This window comes from Ranitomeya imitator, chromosome 4 (assembly GCF_032444005.1).
Source record: "Ranitomeya imitator isolate aRanImi1 chromosome 4, aRanImi1.pri, whole genome shotgun sequence".
In the NCBI taxonomy this organism is placed as follows: domain Eukaryota; kingdom Metazoa; phylum Chordata; class Amphibia; order Anura; family Dendrobatidae; genus Ranitomeya; species Ranitomeya imitator.
Genome location: NC_091285.1, coordinates 472,448,542 through 472,476,077, shown reverse-complemented (window position 1 = coordinate 472,476,077; position 27,536 = coordinate 472,448,542). Strand labels below are relative to the sequence as shown.

The following is a 27,536-nucleotide window of genomic DNA, read 5'->3' as shown; positions in this document are numbered from 1 at the left end:
TTCTTGTCCGCTGTCCGGTCCTTTGGCCTGGTGTTTACCTAGGCAAGGGATTCTAGCCACAAGCAGGTCCCAGAGATCCACATATACAAGAGGAAAGGTAATCACCAATCTTGTGACAACCATCGAGGCATCTCCCTTCTGTCCACTGCAGGCAAGATATTGGCTCGTGTCTTGCTCAACCGCCTTTTACATCACCTTGAGCAAGGACTATTACCCAAAAGCCAGTGTGGTTTCCGTGCTAAACGTGGAACAGTAGATATGGTCTTTTCAGCGTGCCAGGAGCAACACCGTGACCTTTATGTAACTTTTGTTGTTTTGACCAAGGCTTTTGACACAGTCAGTAGAGATGGCCTGTGGAAGATCATGGCAAAATTTGGCTGCCCGAGCAAGTTCATCTCAGTCATCCGGCAGTTCCATGATGGCATGATGGTGAAGGTTCTGAACGATGGAGACGTATCTGAGGCTTTCCCAGTAACAAACGGCGTAAAACAAGGCTGTGTGCTTGCTCCAACCCTGTTCAGTATGCTGTTCTCTGCAATGTTAAGTGATGCCTTTAACAACTGTCAAGATGGAATCCAGGTTAGGTACAGGACTGATGGCAAGCTATTCAACCCAAAATGCCTGAAGGCGGTTACGAAAGTGCATGAGACTGTTATCCGTGAATTACTACTTGCTGATGACTGTGCACTTAACGCTAGCACGGAACAGCAGATGCAGCATGAAATGGACTGTTTTTCGCAAGCCTGTGACAGTTTTGGTCTCGAGATCAACATTAGAAAAACTGAAGTCATGTATCAACCGGTTCCAGGAAAACTGTACAAGGAGCCACGTATCACGGTGAAGGAACAAAACCTCAAAGCAGTCGATAACTTCACCTACTTAGGCAGCACACTTTCCCGTGAAGTAACCATAGACGCTGAGGTTAATAACAGAATCGCCAAAGCCAGTGCCGCCTTCGGGAGACTGCGGAAGAACGTCTGGGAACGAAGGGGACTCAGCCTTACCACCAAGCTGAAGGTTTACTGCGCGGTGGTCCTCACCACACTTCTCTATGCTAGCGAGACCTGGACAGTGTACAGCCGGCATGCTAAACAGCTTAATCATTTCCACATGAGTTGCCTCTGCAGACTCCTCCACATCAGGTGGCAAGACAATGTCCCGGACACGGCAATTCTGGAACAAACTGGGCTCTGCAGCGTTTACACTCTCCTGCTGAAAGTCCAAGCCAGGTGGGCTGGACATGTGGTCCGAATGCCTGACAGCCGACTACCGAAACAACTGCTGTACGGAGAACTGTGCCAAGGAAAGCGAGCAGTTGGGGGGCAGAAGAAGCGCTATAAAAACTGCCTTAAGGTGTCTCTCAAAAACCTGGAAGTCAACACCAATGAATGGGAAGAGCTTGCCCTGGATCGTCCAGGTTGGTGGGGCAGGATCACCTCAGGAGCACGTACAGCTGAAGATAGGAAAATCTGTGACGCAAAAAGAAAGCGTGCTGTACGCAAGGCACAAGTAGAATCTGGTGTACTGACCACATCTGCTTTCGTATGTCAAGTATGTGGGCGAACCTTCAGGGCCCGGATTGGACTCATCAGCCACCTCTGGACCCATAGCTATTAATTCTCTTCTAACCCTGAAGTCATGGTTATCTTTGGCCTGGTGTTTACCTAGGCAAGGGATTCTAGCCACAAGCAGGTCCCAGAAATCACTGTGCATGTGCAGTGACCATCATGGCCTGCTCTTGGCAGGAAGCCCCAGCTTAAAGTAAATAATGGGTAAAAGATGCGGCTTGACGTGGAGGACCAGACAGTGGCCAGTTAGCCCCTGGGTGGGAAAGCTGGAGAGGTGTGCAGTGAGGTATGTTTTTTTTTTTTTTTTAAAGGGAACAGATCAAAAGTTTTGGCCGATGCGAGTTACGGCCACCACCTTTCAGGGCTGATATACAACATTCTATAATGCTGTATATCTGCCCCAACCCGACCTGCAAGAGAACAAAAATTACTTTTATTATACTCACCTGCGGGGCGGTCCAGTCCAAGGAGTGTCGCTGGTCTTGGTCCAGCGCCTCCAATCTTCTTATGATCACTGTCCTCCTTCTTGCTTCATGTGGATGACGTGTTTCTTCATCATCCATACAATCTCCTCGGCATTGCACTCCTGAGTAGGCATACTTCTCTGACCTGTTGAGGGCACAGCAAGGTACTGCAGTGCACATGCGCCGGACCTCTTTGACTTTTCCAAGTGCCTGCACACTGCAGTTCTTTGCTCAGCCTTCAACAGGACAGAGAAGTACACCTGTGCAGGAGCATGGTGCCGAGGAGATTGTGTGGATGATGTAGGGATGTGTCAACCACATGAAGCGAGCAGGAGGATGACGATCGTAAGAAGATGGGAGGCGCCGGACCAAGACGTGTGACACCCCTCGGACCGGACCGCCCTGCAGGTGAGTATAATAAGTTATTTTTCTTCTCTTACAGGTTAGGTTGGAAGCAGATATACAGCATTATGGAATGCTGTATATCAGCCCTAAAGGGTGGTGTCCTTACTTCATATTGACCAAAACGGATGATCGGTTCGCTTTAACTTTTAGTCGGCCCACTACTGTTAAATAAAATGACGACCATTTTGATGAATTTGCGGAGAGTGAATTAAAAAAATCCTTATTCTCCAGAAAGGGGATTTTGTCAAATTTGATTAACATTCAATTCCACTCAAAAAAATCTTCTCATCTCTAAATTATGCAAAAAATTGTTTATAAAAATCAGTTGTAAACTGTTTTTGATTCAATGCACAAGCCACTATGTAAAGAGAGATATTCCTATCAGCATGTAGCGTACCGGCAATGATGACGGCTGTGAGACTATTTAGCTTACGGGTCCAGGAGCCTATCCAACCACCACAGTAGTTTAACTTATTATATGTCATGATGAACAACAACCATTGCATCTACTTTAAGTAATCACACCAGAGGAGTGGGCTACTCTCTCACCCTCATTGGGCCAATTGGGCAAACAGATGGATTGTTCATTGGAAGCTGGTGATATATGGACCTTCGCTATAGGGTCCCTGGATTTCTATATATGACCATCTAGGCAAACCCCTTTGTATATGACTTAAATCGTATGTTTACTTTTTTTTTACAAAATAATAGTAGTTGTTTATTAGCGCAATCCAGCTGAACATTGTTATTCTTTTGAGTTGTTCGAAATCTATAACTAGATATACCAATATATAAATGTTTAGAGACAGAAACACATAGAATGGCGCTAGATATTAAAGCAGACTGACAGAAAAAAAATTAATAGTGAAAAAGATAGTTTTGATATGCCAGTTTTGATATAAACCTACTTAAATAAATGACTTTACTTTTAAGTGCTTTAAGCTAATGTAGCGACTCATCTCTTCTATATCAGAGCTGTCACCGAAATGTAGATTGGTGAATTCCATAGACAAATTGCAAATCTGACAATTGGCACACAGTTGTCTTACATACCATAAACAAGAGTAAAATTACAGGTTGTTATTTGACAAATTGCTAAGAACATATGCCATTTTAGATCTAAAACAATCCATGTGAAGGATTTGGGAGCATAAAAACAAATAAAAAAGAGAATATTATGATGGGCGCAGATAGGACATTTTCAGAGTGTGCAGAGCAATTCATTTCAGGGTATTTTTCCTCTTTGCATTGAATAAGAGAAACATGTATTGTTAGTGACAAGCAGCTAGAGACAACCTCTATTCATATTCACATCATAAGCCGAAGAGAAGAGTGTGACTCTGTAAAAGCGAGGGGATATCCGCAGTGAAAAATAATCCTGACATTTCCAAGACGGGGAATATTCTGGTTATTAGGGACACAGATTAATCTGCAAGGAAATGCACATGCAGAAAGCAGAGCTAGAATTAAGTAAACTTTTTGAAAACTGATTTGTTTACTTTAACGATGATAGTTTACATTGCCTTCCTTAATTAATCTGACAAATTTTAATGTGTGCTGCACACATTTTTTCAAGACTGACACACAAAATGGCAGTTCCTATGAATCAGCTCTTAAATGTTTTTCTTTTCCAGACCTGTAGTAACAAGTTTGAAATGTGACATGGTGGTCTCAATTAGAGTTGAGCGAATTTGTTCAGGTCCCCACTTTTTGGGCAAGCTATAGCGCTTACCGAATAAGCTGCAGAGGGAACCCAGATAAATGGAGCGTGTCAGCTGATCGGCGCCGCAGCGTGTTGCGGCTGTGTCACAGTCAGAGCACATGTATGGACAGCCTGTGTGTTGGGCTCTCCATGCATGTGTCATGACTGTGACACAGCCATGACACATGCAGCTGCGGCGCCGACCAGCCGGTGCGCTCCATGTATACGGGTTCCCTCTGCAGCTTATTTAGTATTATTATTAAACATTTTTATAGCGCCATTTGTTCCATGGCGCTTTATGTTCGGTAAGTACTATAGCTTACCGAATAAGCGGGGACCCAAACACATTCGCTCAACTCTAGTCTTAATACGTCTCCTTACATCTGTGACTTACAGGTGTCCAGTCTGCTCTGATTTGCCATTCACTGCAGATCTTCAGCTGACATGTACTCGTTGTCTCTGGCTTCTCCAGGCTCTGACAGCGGTGCGGTTGTACCGTATGGGTGCGGTTAGCGTATATATGCCTGCACAGAATCTGGCGATGCTGCATGCCCAAACCACAAGTCTTACTGCACTCAGACCATTCTCCTATGTCCCAGCTACAGAGAGAAAAGGGAAGAAAGTAAATATACCAAGATTAACTATATGCCTTTATTTGTATATTATATTATTTTTAAGTCAGATCTAAGAGGTGTTGCCTACTACTGGACAATTCAGTTCCATAATTAAAATGAAACACTGGATGCTCACCTCCTGCTGCAGCGCCATTCTAGTGATGGACCCGGCAGTAATGTGACATTGCTGTGTCATGTGCTGGCTGTAACCAATGAGCGGACGCTAATCAACTCGGCCTTTGCTATTTCATCTGAGCGGTCATCTGCCCTGATGAAATATTGAAGACCTGCAATTGACAAGCGTCTGCTCATTGGCTTCAGCCAAGACGTGACACAACAATATCAGGTACTGCCAGGACTATAGCTGGAACAGCGCCGCTGCAGAAGGTGCGTAACCACATTTTATTTTCATTCTGGTGCTGAATTGATTAAGCAGGGTTTGTCCAGTATTGTACAACCCCTTTAACATTAACATGCATGCCATCAGTGAATAGAAGTATTGTTAGTATCAGTTGGCCGGGGCCATAAGCTAGTCTTCACAAAAACCTGTAAAAATGTGCAAAAATTCTGTGAAAATGGCAATAGAAAATTAAGTACCGTATTTTTCAGATTATAAGGCGCTCCGAATTATAAGATGCACCCCAAATTTTGAGGAGAAAAAAAAGAAAAAAATATTTTTTAATAAATTGGTGGTGCTTCTTATAATCCTTGCATCTTATTGCTTACGGAGGGTGGTGGCTGCAGTGAAGCGGGGTCCCAAGGTCGCTGCTGGAGGAGGCAGGAGTGGGGTGATGCTCCAGGCTGCAGGCAGGGATGAGTGGGGGCTCCGGGTGTCTCTGGTGCCCAGCTGTTGCTGGCCATTGCTGCGGGTGTCTCCGATGCCCAGCAGTACTGCGTGGGTGTCCGGCGCTGCCTGGGTTTCTGCCGCCATTTTGCGACAGGCCAGAGCCCCGGCACTTCCAGGGTTCCACGTGCGCTGGTCTCTGGGAATATGGCCGCCGGGGACAGTGCATGCGCTGATGGTGTTCTCGGGATTAAAATCTCGAGACATGAGATTTCAGCGCTGAAATCCTGATCCCGAGATCACCATCAGCGCACGCACCATCCCTGGTGGCGGCCATATTCCCGGAGACCAGCGCACGTGGAACCCTGGAAGTGCCGGGGCTCTTGCCTGTCACAATATGTTGGCAGACCCCCGGGCAGCGCCGCACACTGACGCAGCAACGCTGGGCACCGCAGACACCTGCTGCAATGGCCAGCAACCGCCACGCACCCAGAGACACCCGGACACCCCCTGTAAGGCATGTTCGCTTTTTAAGACGCACCCCCATTTTCCCCCCAAGTTTGGGGGAAAAAAGTGCCTCTTACAAAGCAAAAAATACAGTAAATGGAATTCACTTACTTTGTGATTTATTATAGACAGCTTTTACCACTTCTTCTAGAATTATAAAAGCTACAGAAAAAGGGATGTGGCTAAATGAAGTTATAAAGTACACCACAATTTATTTGCCTGCTGCCTTTTCTTTTTTCACTTGTATATATAAAAAAGTAAGTGACTTCCAAGTGAAAGCAGACTGAAGAATGGTTAGGTCACACAGATTTCAGAGATGTGTCACTTTTTGGCTGTGTGCTATTGCTTACGTACAATGAAGGTTTTATCACCTGTTGATTATCATTGCCTTGACCATCTTACACATGCTTGCTATACTGGGTCCGCCCACTCCTGTGATAAGCAGCTCACTGTCCATAGATAATGTACATAGAGAGAACCAGTTAAGATATCATAGGATCTTTGATCAATATGGAAAAACAAAAAAAGACCTAAAAATGACTTTAATAATATATTTAAAAGTTCCAAAAAAACGGCCAGGACAACATCTGCAAAGAGTTTGTATGTTCTCTCCGTGTGTGCGTGGGTTTCCTCCGGGCACTACGGTTTCCTCCCACATTCCAAAGACATACTGATAGGGATTCTAGATTGTGAGCCCCATCGGGGACAGTGATGATAATGTGTGCAAAAAACTGTAAAGCGCTGTGGAATATGTTAGCGCTATATAAAAATGAAGATTATTATTATTAACCCAAACAAAACAAAAAATTGCAGAGAAAAATGGAGGGTCTGATCTAATGCTGATGAAGCATAAAATCTCCACAAGCAATATTGTTCACACATATACTTGTTCAAGCAAAAAAAGGTCAGAATTCTGGAATTCTAGCATTAGATTGGACCCTCCATTTTTCTCTGTGATTTTTGGTTTTGTTTGGATTATTAAAGTCATTTTTTAGGTCTTTTTTGTTTTTCTATAATGTACAAAGAGAGAGCCTGGTGTGGATAGGAGAAGCTTTCTCATATCTGCTTAATGCTAAATCTAAGAACTCCGATAGTGTCACAACTGCTGCTCCCATTAAACTAAGTGATACATCATTTGATTTAGGGTCTCTTTTCCTATATTATGCTGCTGTTGGAAGAGGTAGCAAAAACCTGGTGACAGATTCCCTTTAAAAGAAGCTCAAAAGACTGAACATATGCACAGCAACTCATTTCTACATTACAGTACACATCTTCATTCTTTCTAGTGTTTATTAGTGGGTTTTGGAGCTTACCAGCCTGAGAAAGAAATGTGATGCACCTACCCTAAGCTGCACTCACCTGTCTTAATGAAGGGCTCACTGGAATAGGATGTGTTGAATTCATTGAGAGGAAACAGGCACTTAATGAGTGTGGCACATCTTATTAGTGGCCTGTGCCTCACCAAAAATGCTAGTAGTATTTCTAGCATAAGTAATGCCATCGGTTCTACTGAATTTGATGGGCAGACATAGCCCTGACTGACCTATGCTCCTCCAAGCACCACAGAAATTGGGATGAGCTGTACAAACTGTCCTGAAAATATCAAAAGTCAAAACAATTTTCAAAACTCTGTCTTGCGTAAAAATTAGTGATGAGCGTGTGTGCTCGTTACTCAAGTTTTCCGAGCATGCTCGGGTGTTCTCCAAGTATCTTGGGCGTGATCGTAGATTATGCTTGAGTCCCTACAGCTGCATGATTTGCGGCTGCTAGACAGCCTAAACACATGTGGGAATTCCCTAACAAACAGGCAAACTCTGCATGTGTTCAGGCTGTCTAGCAGCCGCAAATCATGCAGCTGTGGGGGACTCAAACATAATCTACGAGCATGCCCAAAATACTCAGAGAACACTTGAGCATGCTTGGAAGACCTGAGTAACAAGCACGCTCGCTCATCACTAGTAAAAATGTTTGTGACTTTGCAAAGCATTTTATGTTAGCTTTCTGGAGTAAAAGTTTTGATGAATTGAGGCCTAAGAATTTTGGACATATATTAATTAAATTCTGCACTAATTTATTTAATACATGGCTAATTACCAGTAAGTATAAAAAAAACATTCTTATTCGCATGAAAACTTTTGTCAGCAGCTTGGTAGATGTTGCCAAGTATGATCTCAGCAGTTACAAATCATTAGCTCAAAAATATCTCCAGGATCCGTCCTTTCCTCAACCCCCAATCTACTAAAATGCTTGTGCACGCCCTCATCATCTCCAGCCTTTATTACTGCAACATCCTTTTCTGTGGCCTCCCTGCTAACACCCTTGCACCTCTCCAGTCCATCCTTAACTCTGCTGCCTGACTAATCCATCTCTCTCCTCGCTGCTCCTCCGCTTCCCCCCTCTGCAAATCTCTTCACTGGCTCCCATTCCCTCAGCGTATCCAGTTCAAATTGCTAATACTGACCTACAAAGCCATCCACAACCTGTCTCCTCCATATATCTCTGAACTAATCTCTCGATATCTTCCCTCACGTGGCCTCCGGTCCTCCCAAGACCTCCTTCTCTCCTCCACACTTATTCGCTCCTCATCCAATCGCCTCCAAGACTTCTCCCGAATATCCCCCATCCTCTGGAACTCTCTGCCCCAACACGTCCGACTATCAACCACAGTCGGATCCTTCAGACGGAACCTGAAAACTCATCTCTTCAGGAAAGCCTACAGCCTGCACTGACACCGCTGCTGCCTCATCACTATCGAAGCTACCGCCTCACCAACACCGGATCTACCGCCTCACCAACACCGGAGCTACCGCCTCACCAACACCGGAGCTCCTGCAACCCTCAACCTACTGTCACCTTCCCCATAATCCTGTAGAATGTAAGCCCGCAAGGGCAGGGTCCTCGCCCCTCTGTATCAGTCTGTCATTGTTAGTTTGTTTACTGTATGTGATATTTGTAACTTGTATGTACCCCTTCTCATGTACAGCACCATGGAATCAATGGTGCTATATAAATAAATAATAATAATAATTAGATGATATAAAAATGACAAAAAAATCTTATAAATTATTTATCAAACTGGCTATGCTTAACAAGGTAAAAATCTTATTCACTTTCACAAACTGAAAACAACGTACAGAAACGTATCCTATTTTAAAATAATGAATTACTCACATTAATGAGGGCAGTTGGCATTGCCATATTTTAAGTGATAAGGCATAGGACTGCTAATCCTGGAATTTGCTGATAATCTTATTGTATTACATTTGCAAAAACAATTAACTTTTTGATTTTAGAATATAAATTTAGTGCAATAGATGGATTTCAGCAACGCTAATATTCTATGACCTATCATTAAAGGGTTTGATCCGAGTTAACGTTGAATCATGAAACATTTATTACTATTTGCATTCAGCAATGAATAATAAAATCAACATAATTTGTTAAAATACCTCATGATAAAAAGTTATGTCAGTATGCTTTATTAGGGCGTATGAATGTCATGGGAGGGCACCTCGAGGAGCCAGGGCTGGGAGCGACAATCAGCAGGTCTTGCTTCAGATCAAAACACAAACACAAACAAGCACCGGTAGCAGAGCTGTTTGACCCCTATGATCAAATGGTTGAGTAATTTATTTTCTTAATACCAGTAAGAACAAAAGTCAAGTTGATTAATATATGAATGTTTAAATCTGATGACATCATTTTATGAACGTCTTTCCGGGCAACAAGCATGAAGTAATGTCCAATGAGAAAATAGATACAATGGTATTTTATGCCTTTAGAACTTTTCCCATTATCTATACTGTAGTCATTGTATGGTAGATCCAGTCATTTTTTTGTTAGCTTCCCAAGTTCCCTCAGATTTTAAATACTACATCCCTTTTGTTTTTTTAGTTTTAGCCAAAATGCAATATTATTACAAAGATGTAAAAATCTCTTCTAATACCAGCCCAAATATGTATACATTTCAGACATATTAACCTGATTCAGATGGCAGGGGGTTCGACATCTCTAAGTATTTCATAGAATCATAAAATATTGTAGTTGGAAGGGATCTCCAGGGTCATCGAGTTCAACCCCGGCTCTATACAGGAGTCACTAAACCATCTTAGACAGATGTCTATCCAGCCTCTGTTTGAGGACTTCCATTGACGGAGAACTCACCACCACCTCTCTTGGCAGCCTATATACATTCATTTTTTTTTACAGAATGGGAAATATAACTTTTTTATTCTGACTCTTAATTGCGTAAGTTTTAAATTCACATTATTTGTTCATGGTATTTGCTGTAGTTTGGGATGTATTATTGACTTATATGAAGTCAAGGCATACTCATGGTATCAAACCACCAGCACAAATCATGCTTATTTAAAGCCTGCCATTCATGTAATTATTATAATTAGTTATGAAAATGATCTTACAGCTAACAATAAATTACATCTAGTGTACTAAAAATTATCGATTTTGACAGGCAAGAATCGTTTCCATTCGACGGAACACTTATTGTTCATGCACTAAAATTCTCGATTAAAATGGTCATCTACTCTATTTAATATTATTTAAAATTGGGCTGTTCTTTCAACAAACTTTACATAAATTATTAGTACATGTGAATGTAAGAATCTTTGTAATATATCTAATTAGAGAAATCCGCTTCCTTCCCCAATTATTAGAATACTAGATGGTGGCCTGATTTTAACACATCGGGTATTCTAGAATATGCATGTCCACATAGTATATTGCACAGCCCACGTAGTATATTGCTCAACCACGTAGTATATTGCCCAGTCACGTAGTATATTGCCCAGTGACATTGTATATTGCCCAGCCACGTAGTATATTGCCCAGTGGCGTAGTATATTGCCAAGCCAAGTAGTATATTGCCCAGTGACGTTGTATATTGCCCAGCCACGTAGTATATTGCCCAGCCACATAGCATATTGCCCAGTGACCTAGTATATTGCCCAGTCACGTAGTATATTGCCCAGCCACGTAGTATATTGCCTAGGCACGTAGTATACAGCACAGACACGTAGTATACAGCACAGACAGGTAGTATACTGCCCAGTCACATAGTATATTGGCCAGTCACGTAGTATATTGCCCAGCTATGTAGTATATTGCCCAGCCACGTATGTAACAGGTTAAAAATTAAAAAAGAAACATATACTCACCCTACGAAGGTCATTTGTAGTCCTGTCGCCTGTGTGTGGTGCACGCGGCAGCTTCCGGTCCCAGGGTTGGTATGAGTGCAGGACCTGTGATGACGTCGCGGTCCCATGACCGTGACGTCATGGAAGGTTCTTCTCGCATAGCATCTTTGGAATCGGAACCTGTCGCTTGCACTGCCGAGGACAGCACGCACGTTGGAGGGTGAGAATAACATTTTTTTTATTATTATTATTTTTAACATTAGATCATTTTACTATTGATGCTGCATATGCAGCATCAATAGTAAAAAGTTGGTCACACAGGGTTAATAGCTGCGTAACCAGAGTGCGTTACACCGCGCTCTGGTAACGCTGGCATTAACCCTGTGTGAGGGCTGACTGGATGACTGGAGTGGAGTATGGAGCGGGCACTGACTGCGGGGAGGAAAGAGCGGCCATATTGCCGCCGGACTGTGGCCGTCGCTGATTGCTTGTGGGCGTTTTGCCACGACCAATCAGCGACTTGGATTCCATAACAGACAGAGGCCGCAACCAATGAATATCCGTGACAGAAAGAAAGACAGAAAGACGTAAGGGACCCTTAGACATTTATATAGTAGATTCTTCATTTGCCTCGAGCTTGTTACACACTCTGGAAAAAAAAACTCAAATTATTTTTCTTTAGACAAGACTGACTTCAGGTGTCATGTGACAAAGTCTATTATACTTTATGAAGAGGGGAGGGTAGAGCAGAAGTGAGGAGCAGGGAGAGGAAACAGGCAGAGGGAGACAGAAGCATTATGCACAGCTCTCCAACAAGTGTTTTAACTCACATCAGAATATGATTCAGCTCAAGACAGCTCAGGACTGCTGTATAATTTTTTCCATGCTGCTACAGTTTGTCAATGTATGCTAAAAAAAGGAATGAAGAGCAGGAATCCTTCTCTGTGTGCTGTGCAAGGCAGAAATCACACCAAGCAGTCTGCTCCCTCCAGCTCCCAGTGGATTGCAAAGTAGAGATAAAGCATGCAGAGAGGAAAACTGGTGAAAGTGCAGTATACAAGTCATATAGTGGTCAGAATTGAAGTTATTCCTCATGTACAGTCAAAAAAATGGTTATTCTGAAAAAGATATTTCAAAGTACAGTTACCCCATAAATTAAGACATTTTATGAATATTTATATTGTTTAATTAACAAAGTCACTTACAATGCAGGGCAAGGGAAGTGATTACATGGCTCTTCTTCAGAACTAGGTTTGGTAGTTAAGTCACAGAAGACATCAGACACTTCTTCATGTGTAATTCTATTTACACAGCGAAAAATGGGGTACCTGGATCCTGAAAGATAACACATAAAAATGTTATTAATTTTCAGTTTATTGACTTATAATCTATAGATTTCCTATCCATTTTATGAATTGCTACAAATCATTATAAAGCAGAATGCTTGCTGCATTTAACTATTTGCTTTTCCAGGTTGAAGACTAAAGTTTAAAAATGTATATGATCAAGATTAGTAATTTATTAATGTATACTGCGGACCAAACCAAAAGAATTATTTATGTGCAATATCCATTGGTGTCTTTGGAAGGAGAGAAAGTTTTCAGTTTGTCGGGGCTACTCCTAGTTGTTAATGCTGTAGGAGATCTCTATATGAACACACTGCAAATACCATTGTCACAGACAAGATACTGTATTGCTCTATATGTGCAAAAAATGTGTTTTGCTCCCTCTGCACACAAGTATGCATCAGATCAGAAATATCAATTACAATGCTGTATATGGGAAAGGTCTGAATTTTGCTATGTCAACATTTCTACATAGTTTATGTCATTCTGGAGAAAAGCTTTTGTATAAATTATGGACTTTTTCGCATCACATGCCTCTGACGTTAACTAACTTTGGGGGTAACATTTATTAATAATTTACTATGTATCAGCAACCATAGTAAAAAAACTATACAAACTTCATTCAGAAAACCGCAGCAGCATTGAAAATCTTTGAATTTGGTTAAATGTGACTGAAGCAGATGCTTTAAATTGAATCTGTGACCCCTTGAACATATGTATCCTATTAACATGGGCATACAGGTTATAGAATGGTTAATAGTACAGTTGTGGCCAAAAGTATTGACACCCATGCAATTCTGTCAGATAATACTCAGTTTCTTCCTGAAAAAAAATTCTTTGGTATTATTATCTTCATTTAATTTGTCTTAAATGAAAAAACACAAAAAAAATGTCCTAAAGCCAAATTGGATATAATTCCATACGAAACATAAAAAAGGGGTGGACAAAAGTATTGGCACTCTTCGAAAAATCATGTGATGCTTCTCTAATTTGTGTAATTAACAGCACCTGTAACTTACCTGTGGCACCTAACAGGTGTTGGCAATAACTAAATCACACTTGCAGCCAATTGACATGGATTAAAGTTGACTCAACCTCTGTCCTGTGTCCTTGTGTGTACCACATTGAGCATGGAGAAAAGAAAGAGTACCAAAGAACTGTGTGAGGACTTGAGAAACCAAATTGTGAGGAAGCATGAGCAATCTCAAGGCTACAAGTCCATCTCCAAAGACCTGAATGTTCCTGTGTCTACCGTGCGCGGTCTCATCAATAAGTTTAAAGCCCATGGCACTGTGGCTAACCTCTCTAGATGTGGACGGAAAATAAAAATTGACAAGAGATTTCAATGCAAGATTGTGCGGATGTTGGATAAAGAACCTCGACTAACATCCAAACAAGTTCAAGCTGCCCTGCAGTCCGAGGGTACAACAGTGTCAACCCGTACTATCCGTCAGCGTCTGAATGAAAAGGGACTGTATGGTAGGAGACACAGGAAGACCCCACTTCTTACTCCGAGACATAAAAAAGCCAGGCTGGAGTTTGCCAAAACTTACCTGAAAAAGCCTAAAACGTTTTGGAAGAATGTTCTCTGGTCAGATGAGACAAAAGTAGAGCTTTTTGGGCAAAGGCATCAACATAGAGTTTACAGGAGAAAAAAACAGGCATTCAAAGAAAAGAACACGGTCCCTACAGCCAAACATGGTGTAGGTTCCCTGATGTTTTGGGGCTGTTTTGCTGCCTCTGGCACAGGACTGCTTGACCGTGTGCATGGCTTTATGAAGTCTGAAGACTACCAACAAATTTTGCAGCATAATGTAGGGCCCAGTGTGAGAAAGCTGGGTCTCCCTCAGAGGTCATGGGTCTTCCAGCAGGACAATGACCCAAAACACACTTCAAAAAGCACTAGAAAATGGTTTGAGAGAAAGCACTGGAGACTTCTAAGTTGGCCAGCTTTGAGTCCAGACCTGAATCCCATAGAACATTATGGAGAGATCTAAAACTGGCAGTTTGGAGAAGGCACCCTTCAAATATCAGGGACCTGGAGCAGTTTGCCAAAGAAGAATGGTCTAAAATTCCAGCAGAGCATTGTAAGAAACTCATTGATGGTTACCGGAAGTGGTTGGTTGCAGTTATTTTGGCTAAAGGTTGTGCTAAAGGTTGTGCAACCAAGTACTAGGCTGAGGGTGGCAATACTTTTGTCTGGCCCATTTTTGGAGTTTTATGTGAGTTTTGTGTTTTTTCATTTAAGACAAATTAAATGAAGATAATAATACCAAAGAATTTGTGTTTGCAATCATTTTCAGGAAGAAACTGAGTATTATCTGACAGAATTGCAGGGGTGTCAATACTTTTGGCCACAGCTGTAATACCTGACTCATACCTGCTGTCTTGCTGTAGAGAAATTGTCTTTTATTCGTTTATGTTCTTTCGAGCTCTGGGTTCGGTCTTCATTAGCATAATAGCCCCCTCTCATCAGCATCACAGTGCCCTGTGACATGTAGTGGTGGCCCCAGAATCCATGCCTGCGCCCTGCATTAGTGTGATTACACTTAACGTTTCTGTCCTTCTAAGGGCATTGGCTTCTTGTTTGTTCTGTACAGGCGAGTCACTGCTACTTATGCCCCAGAGACCTCTGCCGTGTGCAGAGATAAGGTGCTATCCAAACTCCCAGTGACTTGGCAGTGCTTGCAAGAAGAAAGAGGAAGTCAATGCCCATAGAAGGGGATTCCGGGGCCACCACTACACCTCACAGGGCACTGTGTCGCTGATGGGAAGGGGATGGTACACTAAGGAAAAACAGAGGCAGAGTTTTTTTCCAGACATCGTACACCCCAGAGCCTGGAAGAACTCATTACCATAAAGGAATAAAATAGGTTTTCTCCACGACAAGGCTGCAGATATTGGCATACAGAAAGGACTACTTTAACCATTCTATTCCCTGTATGCACATGTTAATAGGTTACATATGCCCCACGGGGTGAAAGATTCTCTTTAAGGTTTTCATGGTGAAACATAATTATAACTGAATTTAAAAAAACAAAATGTTAGCATGTTATACATTCATGTATGTTTACTACCCTTCACCCACCTCACCTTTCCCACAAGTGACTGAACAGTCAGTTGAGCCCATTTGCTTCCAGTTAAAGTCCCGATTCCGTCTAGGTGGCTGTAGAGGAGGCACCTGATTATCTGGCTGATAAGAAGGAACTCTTCCAGGCTGTCTTGAAGGTAAGGATCCTGTTGGCTGTCCAATGTGTACATCAGTATCAATAAATGAGTCTCGATTTCCAGTAGGGTTTGAGGTATCTGTTACATCTAACTGGCCATTTAAAGGTTCCCCTAGAAAAAAAGAGCAATGTCCATAATACAGCTCAGTTTGGCAGCATAGCAGTCGGAAAGTGTAAAAATAAAATACAATCAATACTGTTTTGTGAAATTCTTTATTTGTTATGTGTTTATTTCTTTATCTATTTTTTATTTCTGCTACAATTTACTTTAACCAATAAACTGAATTATTCAAAACTTTTGCTACTACTGGATATCAAGAGCAGCCAGATAAAAAAAGGATGCCCTGTATATACTGAAGATTATTTTTTATTATTATTTATTTATATAGCACCATTGATTCCATGGTGCTGTACATGAGAAGGGGTTACATACAAATTACCGATATCACTAAGGCCATGTTCACACCATCCTTTTTTTAATGCGGAACCGCCGCGATTTTCCCGCTGCGGGTCCGCAGCTGTTTTCCATGCAGGGTACATTACAATGTACCCTATGGAAAACAGGAACTGCTGTGCCCACATTGCGGAAAATCGCGAAAAAAGCCGCGCTGAATAGCCGCGGTAAAAAAGAAGTACCATGTCACTTCTTTTTGCGGAACTGCAGCGGTTCTGCACCCATAGACCTCCATTGTGAGATCAAACCCGCAGTAAAACCCGCAGATGAAAAAAATATCTGCGGGTTTTCTGCGGTTTGTGGTGCAGAACCGCTGCAGTGTGGCTGCCCCCTGTGCCCCAATCCCACCCCCCATGCTCCGATGCCACCCCCCCGTGCTCCGACGCCCCCCCGTGCCCTCATCTCCCCCCCTTATACTTACCCGGCCTCCCGGTGTCCGTCCGGCCATCTTCTCCCTGGGTGCCGCCATCTTGCAAAATGGCGAGCGCATGCGCAGTGCGCCCGCCAAATCTGCCGGCCGGCAGATTCGTTCCAAAGTGCATTTTGATCACTGAGATATAACCTATCTCAGTGATCAAAATAAAAAAAATAGTAAATGACCCCCCCCCCCCCTTTGTCACCTCCATAGGTAGGGACAATAAATAAGTAAAGAATTTTTTTTTTTCACTAAGGTTAGAATAGGGTTAGGGTTAGGGGTAGGGTTAGGGGTAGGGTTAGGGGTAGGGTTAGGGTTAGGGGTAGGGGTAGGGTTAGGGTTAGGGTTAGGGGTAGGGTTAGGGTTAGGGGTAGGGGTAGGGTTAGGGGTAGGGTTAGGGTATTTTCAGCCATTTTAACCCTAAAAAACTTCCTAGAAAACACACAGACTCTGCATGGAAAACTGCATAAAAAAGCACTAAAAAACGCATCAAAAAACGCATAAAAAACGCACCAAAAAAGCACCAAAAAAAGGACCTGCGTTTTCTGCCAAGAGCTGCGGTTTTTAGTGCAGAAAAAACAGCAGGGAAATCAGGAACGTGTGAACATGGCCTTACAGTAAGCAAACTAATAATTACAGACTGATACAGCTGGGAGACGACCCTGCCCTTGCGGGCTTACATTCTACAGGATGGTGGGGATGGAGACAATAGGTTGAGGGTTTAAGGAGCACTGGTGTTGGAGAGGCGGTAGGTTCAGTAGTGATGAGGAGGCAGCGGGGTCAGTGCAGACTGTAGGCTTTCCTGAATATGTGGGTTTTCAGGTTCCGTCTGCAGGATCTGAATGTGGTTGATAGTCGGATGTGTTGGGGCAAAGAATTTCAGAGGATGGGGGATATTCTGGAGAAGTCTTGGAGGTGGTTGGGTGAGGAGTGAATAAGTGTAGAGGAGAGAAGGAGGTCTTGGGAGGAAAGATATCGGGAGATTAGTTCAGAGATATATGGAGGAGACAGGTTATGGATAGCTTTGTAGGTCAGTATTAGTAATTTGAACTGGATACGCTGAGGGAATGGGAGCCAGTGAAGAGATTTGCAGAAAGGGGAAGCAGAGGAGTAGCGAGGAGAGAGATGAATTAGTCGGGCAGAAGAGTTAAGGATGGACTGGAGAGGTGCAAGGGTGTTAGCAGGGAGGCCACAGAAAAGGATGTTGCAGTAGTCGAGGCAGGAGATGATGAGGGCATGCACATGCATTTTAGTAGATTGACGGTTGAGGAAAGGATGGATTCTGGAGATATTTTTGAGCAAATGAAGATGAGCAAATATTTGAAAATCCAAACTCATCGTATTTGCTAATTTTTCAGTGATTCCTCACATATTAATCTGCTTCCTGCTGTGCTATCACACACATGATTCTTAGGCTGCATTCACATGTTGTGGCCCTATTCTTTTTTTTTATTGCAGCAATTGTGGTAAAACTGCAATGTTTTTTCTGCAAATTCCAATAATCGCAGAAAAAATGATATGCAGCAGCAATGTGTGAACAGAGCCTTACAGTTGCTTCACTGTTTTATGGATTTTTCTAACTATCTCTATAGTTAAGCTGTGGCCGGTGCCATCCTCAACTATTGACAGTCACCTTGAAATGGCTGCTGCATTCCCTGCCTCAGTTTTTATGCAGGCTATGATAGTCCCACCTGATTAACTATGCTGTACCATGTGATGTTATAGCTCTTACGCCCAGCCATAACAAAGATCATGAGAGCCATTTCTAGCTGATGCAATCTTTTGCTTTGCGTAATATGGCAGCAGATAATTTCAGCAATTCAAGCAAAGCAAATCACAAAATATTGAAATTTGCTGAGCCCAGAGAATTCCAAAAATATGACACATATTCAATTTGCATTGAATCGATTCACTCATCTCCAAGGTATATTATTCTGAATTAAATACATGTGCCGCTATAATTATTTATTCAAAATACACATTCATTATTAGTTTCTGCAACAGTGTGTGCTGCTGAAAATAATATTCTTTTGAAGAGAATAAACTAAAAAAAGTTTGTTTTCAAGGCAAATTATACAAGTCATGCAGTGTATTTATTTAATGATTAAACTACAACAGAACCATATCTACCAATGCTCCCAAGACAAATCAAAAGTGGCATTTTATAAATAAGTTTACTTTTCAAGTATGAAGAGCACTTACTCCATAATATATGTACATAGTAATGAAGGGGTTCAATAGAATTCTGGATTAATGTAAGTGCAATCACGAATACCTGGTCTCCGTTGAGGGGGCAGTTGAGGACTGATCGTATTAGCAGACGGAACAACATATTCATAATGGATTCCAGGATTAGGCTGCTGGTGAATCATCTGCATATATTAAAAACAAAAGCTGGATGTTTAATGTACTACATATATTATTTCCATTTGTATTATTTCCATAATGTACAAATTAATTATATAAGAGAATAATATTACCTTTATTCATAAAGAAGCCATTGAGAGAAGATATTACTGCTGCAGGATTAGACAGAAGCAGTATATTCACAATAGGTGAAATTTATAAATTGTTTTACACCAAAGTACTATAAAAGATGCAATTGTATGTGTAAACTTCATTTTATGCATAAGCTTGCATCTTTTATAGTACTTTGATGCACAATTTTTTTTTTTTTTACTTTTTTTGCTGCTGTGCCGATCGGCTTAGTCATGGCCAACCACTGTCTGCCAGAGTCTCTATAATTTACACGAGAAGGCATAGCTGAAGAAATTAATTTGGCAAATTAAAAAATAATCATATTCCATTTTGAAAAAAAAATTGGCACTTCTTATACCAGAAGGCTTTTGATCAAGACAGACGTAGAAATGCATGCCAGACTTGATGAATTTCCTCTATATATTTCTATCTATGTTGATATAACAATGTCATTGTCCTCCTGTTGAGACTCACATGAGGGATATGCCCAATAACCTATATTGCCCTTCACTTCTTCCCCACCAACTTCCTGGAGGCAAATAAGGCCAATTGTGGCCTGCAGGGTGCAGTATAGGCATGACATGCTCTATTGTCCAAATGGACTAGTAAAACAGGTGTGCAAAAAAAACCCAGATATACACAGTTTAATATCTACATTCTACAATCATCTCCATTCCCCAAAATTATGTGTTTACAACAGATAGGCAGAAACATGTCCAAAAGGCCAGAATCTGCAAAGGGCATTATACTGGTGTGGAGTTCACAGATATAAAATTAGCCAAATAAAACAGATGTGCAAAAAAGTATTGCTTGCAGAACTCAAACTTTGTGAGGTAGACAGTCATAGTTAAATGTCTGCATTTTGGGGAATTTTCTTTTGTACGATTATTATACAATAATAATAATAATGCATTATTATTTTTTTTTTAATAATTATTTCCCTCTCACAAAAAGGATTGCACAAGACATGTAAAATCTCAGTATAGTGGGAGTATGACAACTCCTAATGAAGCCCAGTGTGATGAAACGCGTGTCGGGGCATCTGTGCACCCCCATTGTATGCTCCTTACCACTGGATTATCCACCATATCTCAAGGTATTACCCTTATATAGTAATAATAATAATAATATTTATTTATATAGCGCCAACATATTCCGCAGCGCTTTACAGTTTAACAGTTTCTATAGATGTCATGTTTGTTTTATCATGAAGACCTTCCATTATTAAAGGACCGTGAGGCTAGTTTAAATACTGATTATAAACATAAGGATGAATGACCTCGGGGAGATCAAAACATCCAACACCGCGGAGACACCATCACGTGTTTCTCAACGCAGTGATCCAGAACACTGCCCCCATCCCTTATGGGAAATATGCAAATGCATGTAGAAAAGCCGCGGAGACACCATCACGTGTTTCCCAATGCAAGCAATAAATAGCCAGGTCTTTCACCGGGAAGGAACAACCACGGGAAGGGCAGCATCCAAAAAGGAAAACCACCTATGCCAAAACATGGTATCCATCCACAGACAGCTGTTTCGGGGTATTTTCCCCTTCATCAGTGTGGAGTAGGAAACTGGCTATTAGGAGCAGTGCCTAGTAAAAAGACTACAAACATAAGGATGAATGACCTCGGGGAGATCAAAACATCCAAGATTATAGTCTTTTTACTAGGCACTAAAAAAAAACTGTTACTGTTTAAAAAAAAAAAAGCTTGCGTTATTTTCTGAGACCCATAGTGTCTCAATTTTTCACGATCAAGGGCTTATTTTTAGCGTGCTGAGCTGACATTTTTAATTATACCATTTTGCAGTGGATTCAATATTTTGATAGCCTGTTATTGCATTTTAATGCAATGTTGAGGCAACCAAAAAAAGGTAATTCCGGCATTTTGACTTTTTTTTTTACTACACCATTTACCAATTGGCTTAATTTTTTTACAGCTTGATAGATCGGGCGATTCTGAATGCGGTGATACCAAATATGGGTATATTTTAATTTTATTGTTTTATGGGGGGTGATTTGAACTTTTATATTTTTTTATTTTTAATGTTTTTAAAAACTTTTTTTTACATTTTGCATGCTTCAATAGTCTCCATGGGAGATTAGTAGCTGCGATAACCCGATCGCCTCTGCTACACACAGGTGATGATCACATCGCTTGTGTGTAGCGAAATGCTCACTTGCTATGAGTGCTGACCACCGGGCGGCACTCATAGCAATCCAGCTAAGATAACCATAGAGGTCTGCTGGAGACCTTGGGGTGTCATGCTGACCCATCGGTGACCCGCGATCATGTGGCAGGGTCACGATAGGCAGGATTAGCAATGCGCTTTCGATAAGCGCGAGTTAAATACCACGGTCAGAGATTGTCAGGATGTTGGGGCACATGTGATGCTGTTCATCTATAGTTTTTTGTAACTTATTTTGCATAATAGTAATAATTCATAACAATACTAAATAAACATTAATATTATTAATGTACTGCATTTACAATTGTTCAGCATCAAACCTTATGTGCTGCTATTCTGCGATCCTTTGCCAGTATTATGGTTTTCTGGAGCAGAACTTGTGGGATTCTATTTTTCCCTCTTCATTGATGGTATTTTTCATCTTCCCTTTATATGTTCTTATCTGTATTTCTCCCTCACCCTAATTGTACTATAATTGTGATTATTTTTGATGTAATACAAACTTTATTAATTATATTAGTGCTATACGCAATTTTTTCATCTCTCCTTATTATAAGGCATTCAATACTGTCATATATTCTCTAAGGTGTTTTTGAGGTAACTTGTTTTGGTTTTAAAACTCTGTATAGTCGTTTGTGACTTGCAAGCACGCTGTCTCTACCTGACACTAATTTCAGATTTCTTTTCCTTTAAAAAAAATATTTACTGTCTTCTTGACACTTTCTAGTGCATTATGAAAGAAAAAAATGCAAAAGGACTGATGCCAGCTACATTATATCGCTGATCAATCACACCGAGTTTGGCATTGCTGCTATTATCTTTTTCTCCCCCTAACAACTTTGTCTCTAATATAAACAGACTAATAAACTCAACTTCTTCATTCCTGCATTTGTAGAACACATTACTGTCTGAAGAATTTGTCCAATGCTTTAGGGCTTCTTCTTCCTATCTTTACTGCTGAGTTGTGAGCTCTGAGATCCTGTCACTATTCTAAATCACCCTAAAAATGTCTGCTGCCTTCCCTGCCTAGACTTTTTTACAGGCTATGACAGTCTGATTAGTTGTGCTATGACATGGGATCTGATATTGATTAGGCATTATAGGGAAGCCCATATTCTCGTGCCTGAAGTCATGTCAGAATTTGTTGACTGATGCATTCAATATCAAAAATTGAATCAAAGGCGTCATTACTATAGTACCAAAATAATATAAAAGTGCTAAATGGTACTGGACAGTGTGGCGCTTGACAGACATGGCTCATGGTTGGTATAGGTTTTAACATTGGGAGTTCTAGATTCACAGGGTTGTCCGTATGGATTAATGTAATTAGATTTGTTATGAAATTTACATTTATACATGTTTATCATCATAACTTTTTGTGCAGCATGAATTAATCCTGGCCTTGTAATTGACTTGCTACCTTCCATGTAGTATAATACTCTATATTGATTTGTAATAATGTTTATATTTTGCCAGAGTTCTGGTAACAATTATCCACAATGTTTTTAATATCCCTTTGGTATTTGAATTATTTGTATATCAATAAAAATGTGTTTTTTGCATAGTAAACCAAATTGATGCATTAGTACTACGTGGCTGCAATTGGAGTTTATATACAGTATCTTTTCTGTAACTGAAACAGTCTTCTGCAACGTGTAAAAAGTCAGAGGGTATTTTTAGAGTCAATTTAAATGAATTGAACAGCAAATTGTTTGAATGTTTTAGGATCTACAAATTTCAGAAATTTAATTAGAATTCGACCATCATCAAATAGCTCATCTATAAATAACAGGGGAAAAAATAGTGGCAAGTAATTATAGAATAAAAATTAGTAAATAATTACGCTAGGAATGTTGTAGGGAAAAAAAGACAAAAAAGTGTTAACAACAAGAAGGATTGAGACTATACTATAAATCAAGAAAATATCTTGCAAAGGCATAAATCAGATGTCTGCTTGGTTGTTTCCTATATATACATGGCCAAACATCACTTAACTTATTTCACCTCTATAAATGTGACTAATACCAGCTATGTTTTCTTGTAGAATGAGGTTTAGAAAATATTTTTTGACAAAAGTTTTTGATAAGTTAGAAATATCTTACATGTCAACGAAAATATTTTAAAGTACCTTTTATAAGTCAGGTACTCTTTAATTACAAAACATAAAGAGCAGACAAACAATGTTGCACTGTGAAAGCGCTACACTCGTCTTATCCACAGAGAAATGTGTGTATAAATAGACCATTTGTGTATAACTGACGACCCACTTGACAAATATTTTTGTTAAGAATAAACGATTTATCATGTTAACATAGCTAGAACACAAGACGATAATTTCTTTAATATGAAAAATGGAAATGTCTTGTAAAAAGTCAAAACAGAACATTTCTTGGTGAATGGTAGTGTTCATGGTGGCTGTGATGGTTGTTTTAAAGAATGGATCAACGCTGCCAAGTTCACAATATTAATAACGTAGGCTGTTTCGTGAATTCCTAAGTATTTCTGGAAGACCCGGGACACCATTCAGCATTAGTTCCTTAGATATTTTACACAATGATGTCAAGTAGCATTGATTGATATGTGTGGAAAATGGAGAGGTAGAATAGTTTTTGTTCCAGAAATAAGATCTGACTGGGAAAGCAATAGGGGTGGACAAAGCTCAAGAATTTGCTGATTAATTGTTTCACTTACTTGGACGACATACATTACATTTTGTCAAAAGGTGTAAGAAAAGCAATTAATCTTTCCTAGGTAAAGCATTATAGGTGTTATTTCATGCACGCTTTACATCACCAAATTTAAAATTAAATTCTTAATTTAATTTCCCACAAATATTTATATTTGAGTTCAGCTAAAACATATGTAAATCATAATTATTTTTTTAGCATAACCATGGCAATTTTGTGGTAAGTATACTATATAGAATTTACTATTTTTTTACTCTCAAATGCTTGTGCAGTAAATTAATGTACAGTGTCTGACACCCTGAAAAAGTCAAACTATGGACAGCACACCACTTCGCAACAGTTTAAAAACTCAAATGCTACACTCAGTGACTTCTGAGTAGAACCATTTATATGGGTGGAAACTAGTCAATTAATTTTCAGCAAATAATATAACAGAGTATCCTGTTTAGCTGTAATACAATCAACATATCTTACTTTTTAGCCTACCTAAAGAGGTTGTCCACTAATTTTACATTGATGCCATATTCCTAGGATAGGGCATCAATGTCTGATTGGGCTGGGTCCGGCACTCAACACCCACGCTGATCAGCTGTTATAAGTGCCAGTGGTGGCCGCCGCTGGCCGGAAGTGCTTACTTGCAGAGTTTGGCTGTCTACTTGTAGTGGTGGGGCTTGTTATTGCACATCTGCCTCCTAATGAATTGAATAGGAGGCAGATGTGTAGTACCCCACGGCGGCTACTACAAGTATACAGCCAAGCTCCGCAAGTAAGTATTTCCAGCAGCCACCGCCATCGATAACAGCTGAACGTCGGGGGGGGGGTGCCTAGTGCCGGACTCCAGCAGATCAGACATTGATGCCCTATCCTAAGAATAGGGCATCAATATAAAAGTAGTGGACAACCTCTTTAAATTGTAAAGATGGTCCAAAAATTATCCCTTTGAGGAGGCAGATGCCTGCTTTGCTGGTATTTATGCGCTAGCCTAAAAAGCTGTGACTTTTTCACAAAGGATGGTGCAAAAATTATCCCTATTTGGGGAATATCAAGACTTTTATTATTTGCTAAATGAAGAAATGATTGCTTTATCACAAGCTGTTCAAAAAGTATTCCTTTATTTAGGTTGCAATAACAGATGCTGTTTTGAAATTGAAGAAACAATGGTATCTCAAATAGGAATTAAACAAATTCTCCTTTTTTGGGATATGCAACAGGTTTGCTATTTTCAAAATGACTAACCAATTATAACGGCAGAAGCTGCACAGTAAAAAATTAAGACCGAACAGGCAAGGAGATGTCTAACAGTGTAGGGCCAGCAATAGCAGCCCCGTTAACAGTAGTGAAGAATACCACTATAAAACACAGTAGGCAAATGGGAGATGTGTAGCAGGCATGGCTGTGCAGTGGCAGAAGCCATAAGTGAAAATGGACAGGCAGGTGGTAAGCAAATTACACATTTGATCTTATCATTAGAATCTGCCATAGGTGAATGAAAGTTAACACTGATCCATGACTGAATTATTTTGCCAAATGTAATGTTTTCCCTCTTGTAGTGGATAACTTGGTCAGCCAGAGTGTGACAAAGCCACCGTCCATATGGAATAACCTGACAATACACTGCAAGCTGCACAGAACAGTGAATTCATAGCAAAGGGCTAGTTCTTGATTTAGGTCTAAACTGCTGACTCAGAAGTCTGTAGGATCAGGACTCAAGATATCTGATTGAAAATCTGACGCAGTCTGGGTACAACAGAATCTGGCTTTTCAGCCAGTGTGTATTTGTTTGCTGAAAAGTGTCAGATTGACACAGCAGCAAATAAAACGTGGACCATCATGTCACATATGCTGACTGAGCTACTTGTAACCCTAGCGCTTGCATTTGCAGGGGAGCATGGAATATTTACAGTGTGGACATGAGTCTTCTGCTTAGTTAAGGTACCGTCACACTAGACAATATCGCTAGCGATCCGTGACGTTGCAGCGTCCTCGCTAGCGATATCGTCCAGTGTGACAGGCAGCAACGATCAGGCCCCTGCTGTGCTGTCGCTGGTCGGGGAAGAAAGTCCAGAACTTTATTTGGTCGCTGGACTCCCCGTAGACATCGCTGAATCGGCGTGTGTGACACCAATTCAGCGATGTCTTCGCTGGTAACCAGGGTAAACATCGGGTAACTAAGCGCAGGGCCGCGCTTAGTAACCCGATGTTTACCCTGGTTACCATCGTTAAAGTAAAAAAAACAACCGCTACATACTTACCTACCGCTGTCTGTCCTCGGCGCTCTGCTTCTCTGCTCTGGCTGTGAGCACAGCGGCCGGAAAGCAGAGCGGTGACATCGCCGCTCTGCTTTCCGGCTGCCCGGTGCTCACAGCCAGACCAGAGAAGCAGAGCGCCGAGGACAGACAGCGGTAGGTAAGTATGTAGCGTTTGTTTTTTTACTTTTTAGGATGGTAACCAGGGTAAACATCGGGTTACTAAGCGCGGCCCTGCGCTTAGTAACCCGATGTTTACCCTGGTTACCGGGGACCTCGGGATCGTTGGTCGCTGGAGAGCTGTCTGTGTGACAGCTCTCCAGCGACCAAACAGCGACGCTGCAGCGATCCGGATCGTTGTCGGTATCGCTGCAGCGTCGCTTAGTGTGACGGTACCTTAATACACTCGAAAAGCATGCATTTTGTGAAAGCTTTATCATGCAGGGAACTTATCTTATTTCTGGTATTACGCCAATATAGACTCCCTTTCAGAAACCCTAAAAAATTCTCCCAATTTGCTTATATAGTGAAGGGGTAAAAACATGGACACTTTGTTCTCTAATTTCCAAAAATTTTGCTCTTTGCTCTGTCTTGTGCAATCGCCCAATTGGGGGCAACTGAAGCCAGAAACAGCAACAGGGTAGAATACATGGGTATAATATTGAACTATTGTAATAAAAAAGTGTGCAAAAGAAACACAATTTTTTTTTTACAAGACACACACTTTGTGAGGTAAACAATTGCATTTAAATTTTGAGAATATGGAGATTTTTATTTTATAAAAAAAAAACACTTTGTAAAAATAGACAAATTAAATTCAAAAAAATTATAGCTTATAGCTTCTCTGTCTCACAAGTCAGGATACACATTCTCTGACACACCAGCCATGGTTTCAATATTTTCCTTCAGTAGCAAAGTTAGGACAAGGGGGCATTAAACTGCCCTTTTCAGTTCATCAAGAAAAAAAAGTGTTATTAAGGTGCTGTATTGCAGTATATCACGTATTAATCAATTCACAGTCACACTGACTCTGCAAGTCCTGCATTTTCCCATCACTTGAATCTTTATATTAAAATTCACAGAATGTGCTTCAGCCCTGTAGTAGTACAGTACAATCAGATTTAGGCCTTGATATCCCTATCAATATAATGAGCTTTGCACTCTGACCTCCAAGCCCTAGGTTGTAAAATCCTAAAATAACTACTGCTTTCTCAGCCCTTATCTTTAAGACCTTTTCATAACCCACCTGATTAGCGCTAGACCCCTTGATTTGATACCCACAAGGCATTATGG

At 40.9% G+C, this 27,536-nt stretch overlaps 1 protein-coding gene across 3 annotated transcripts in view; it reads right to left on the bottom strand.

The window, feature by feature from the left end:
- THSD4 (thrombospondin type 1 domain containing 4) overlaps positions 1-27,536 on the bottom strand; it is a 1,349,728-nt gene that overhangs the window by 77,535 nt on the left and 1,244,657 nt on the right. For all 3 annotated transcript variants that reach the window (XM_069765881.1, XM_069765882.1, XM_069765883.1), the window contains 4 exons: positions 18,915-19,011; positions 15,637-15,882; positions 12,403-12,532; positions 4,534-4,738 (listed from right to left, as the gene is read on the bottom strand). In XM_069765881.1, coding sequence (XP_069621982.1) covers positions 4,534-4,738; positions 12,403-12,532; positions 15,637-15,882; positions 18,915-19,011 — 678 coding nt within the window. The remainder of the gene's footprint in view (positions 1-4,533; positions 4,739-12,402; positions 12,533-15,636; positions 15,883-18,914; positions 19,012-27,536) is intronic.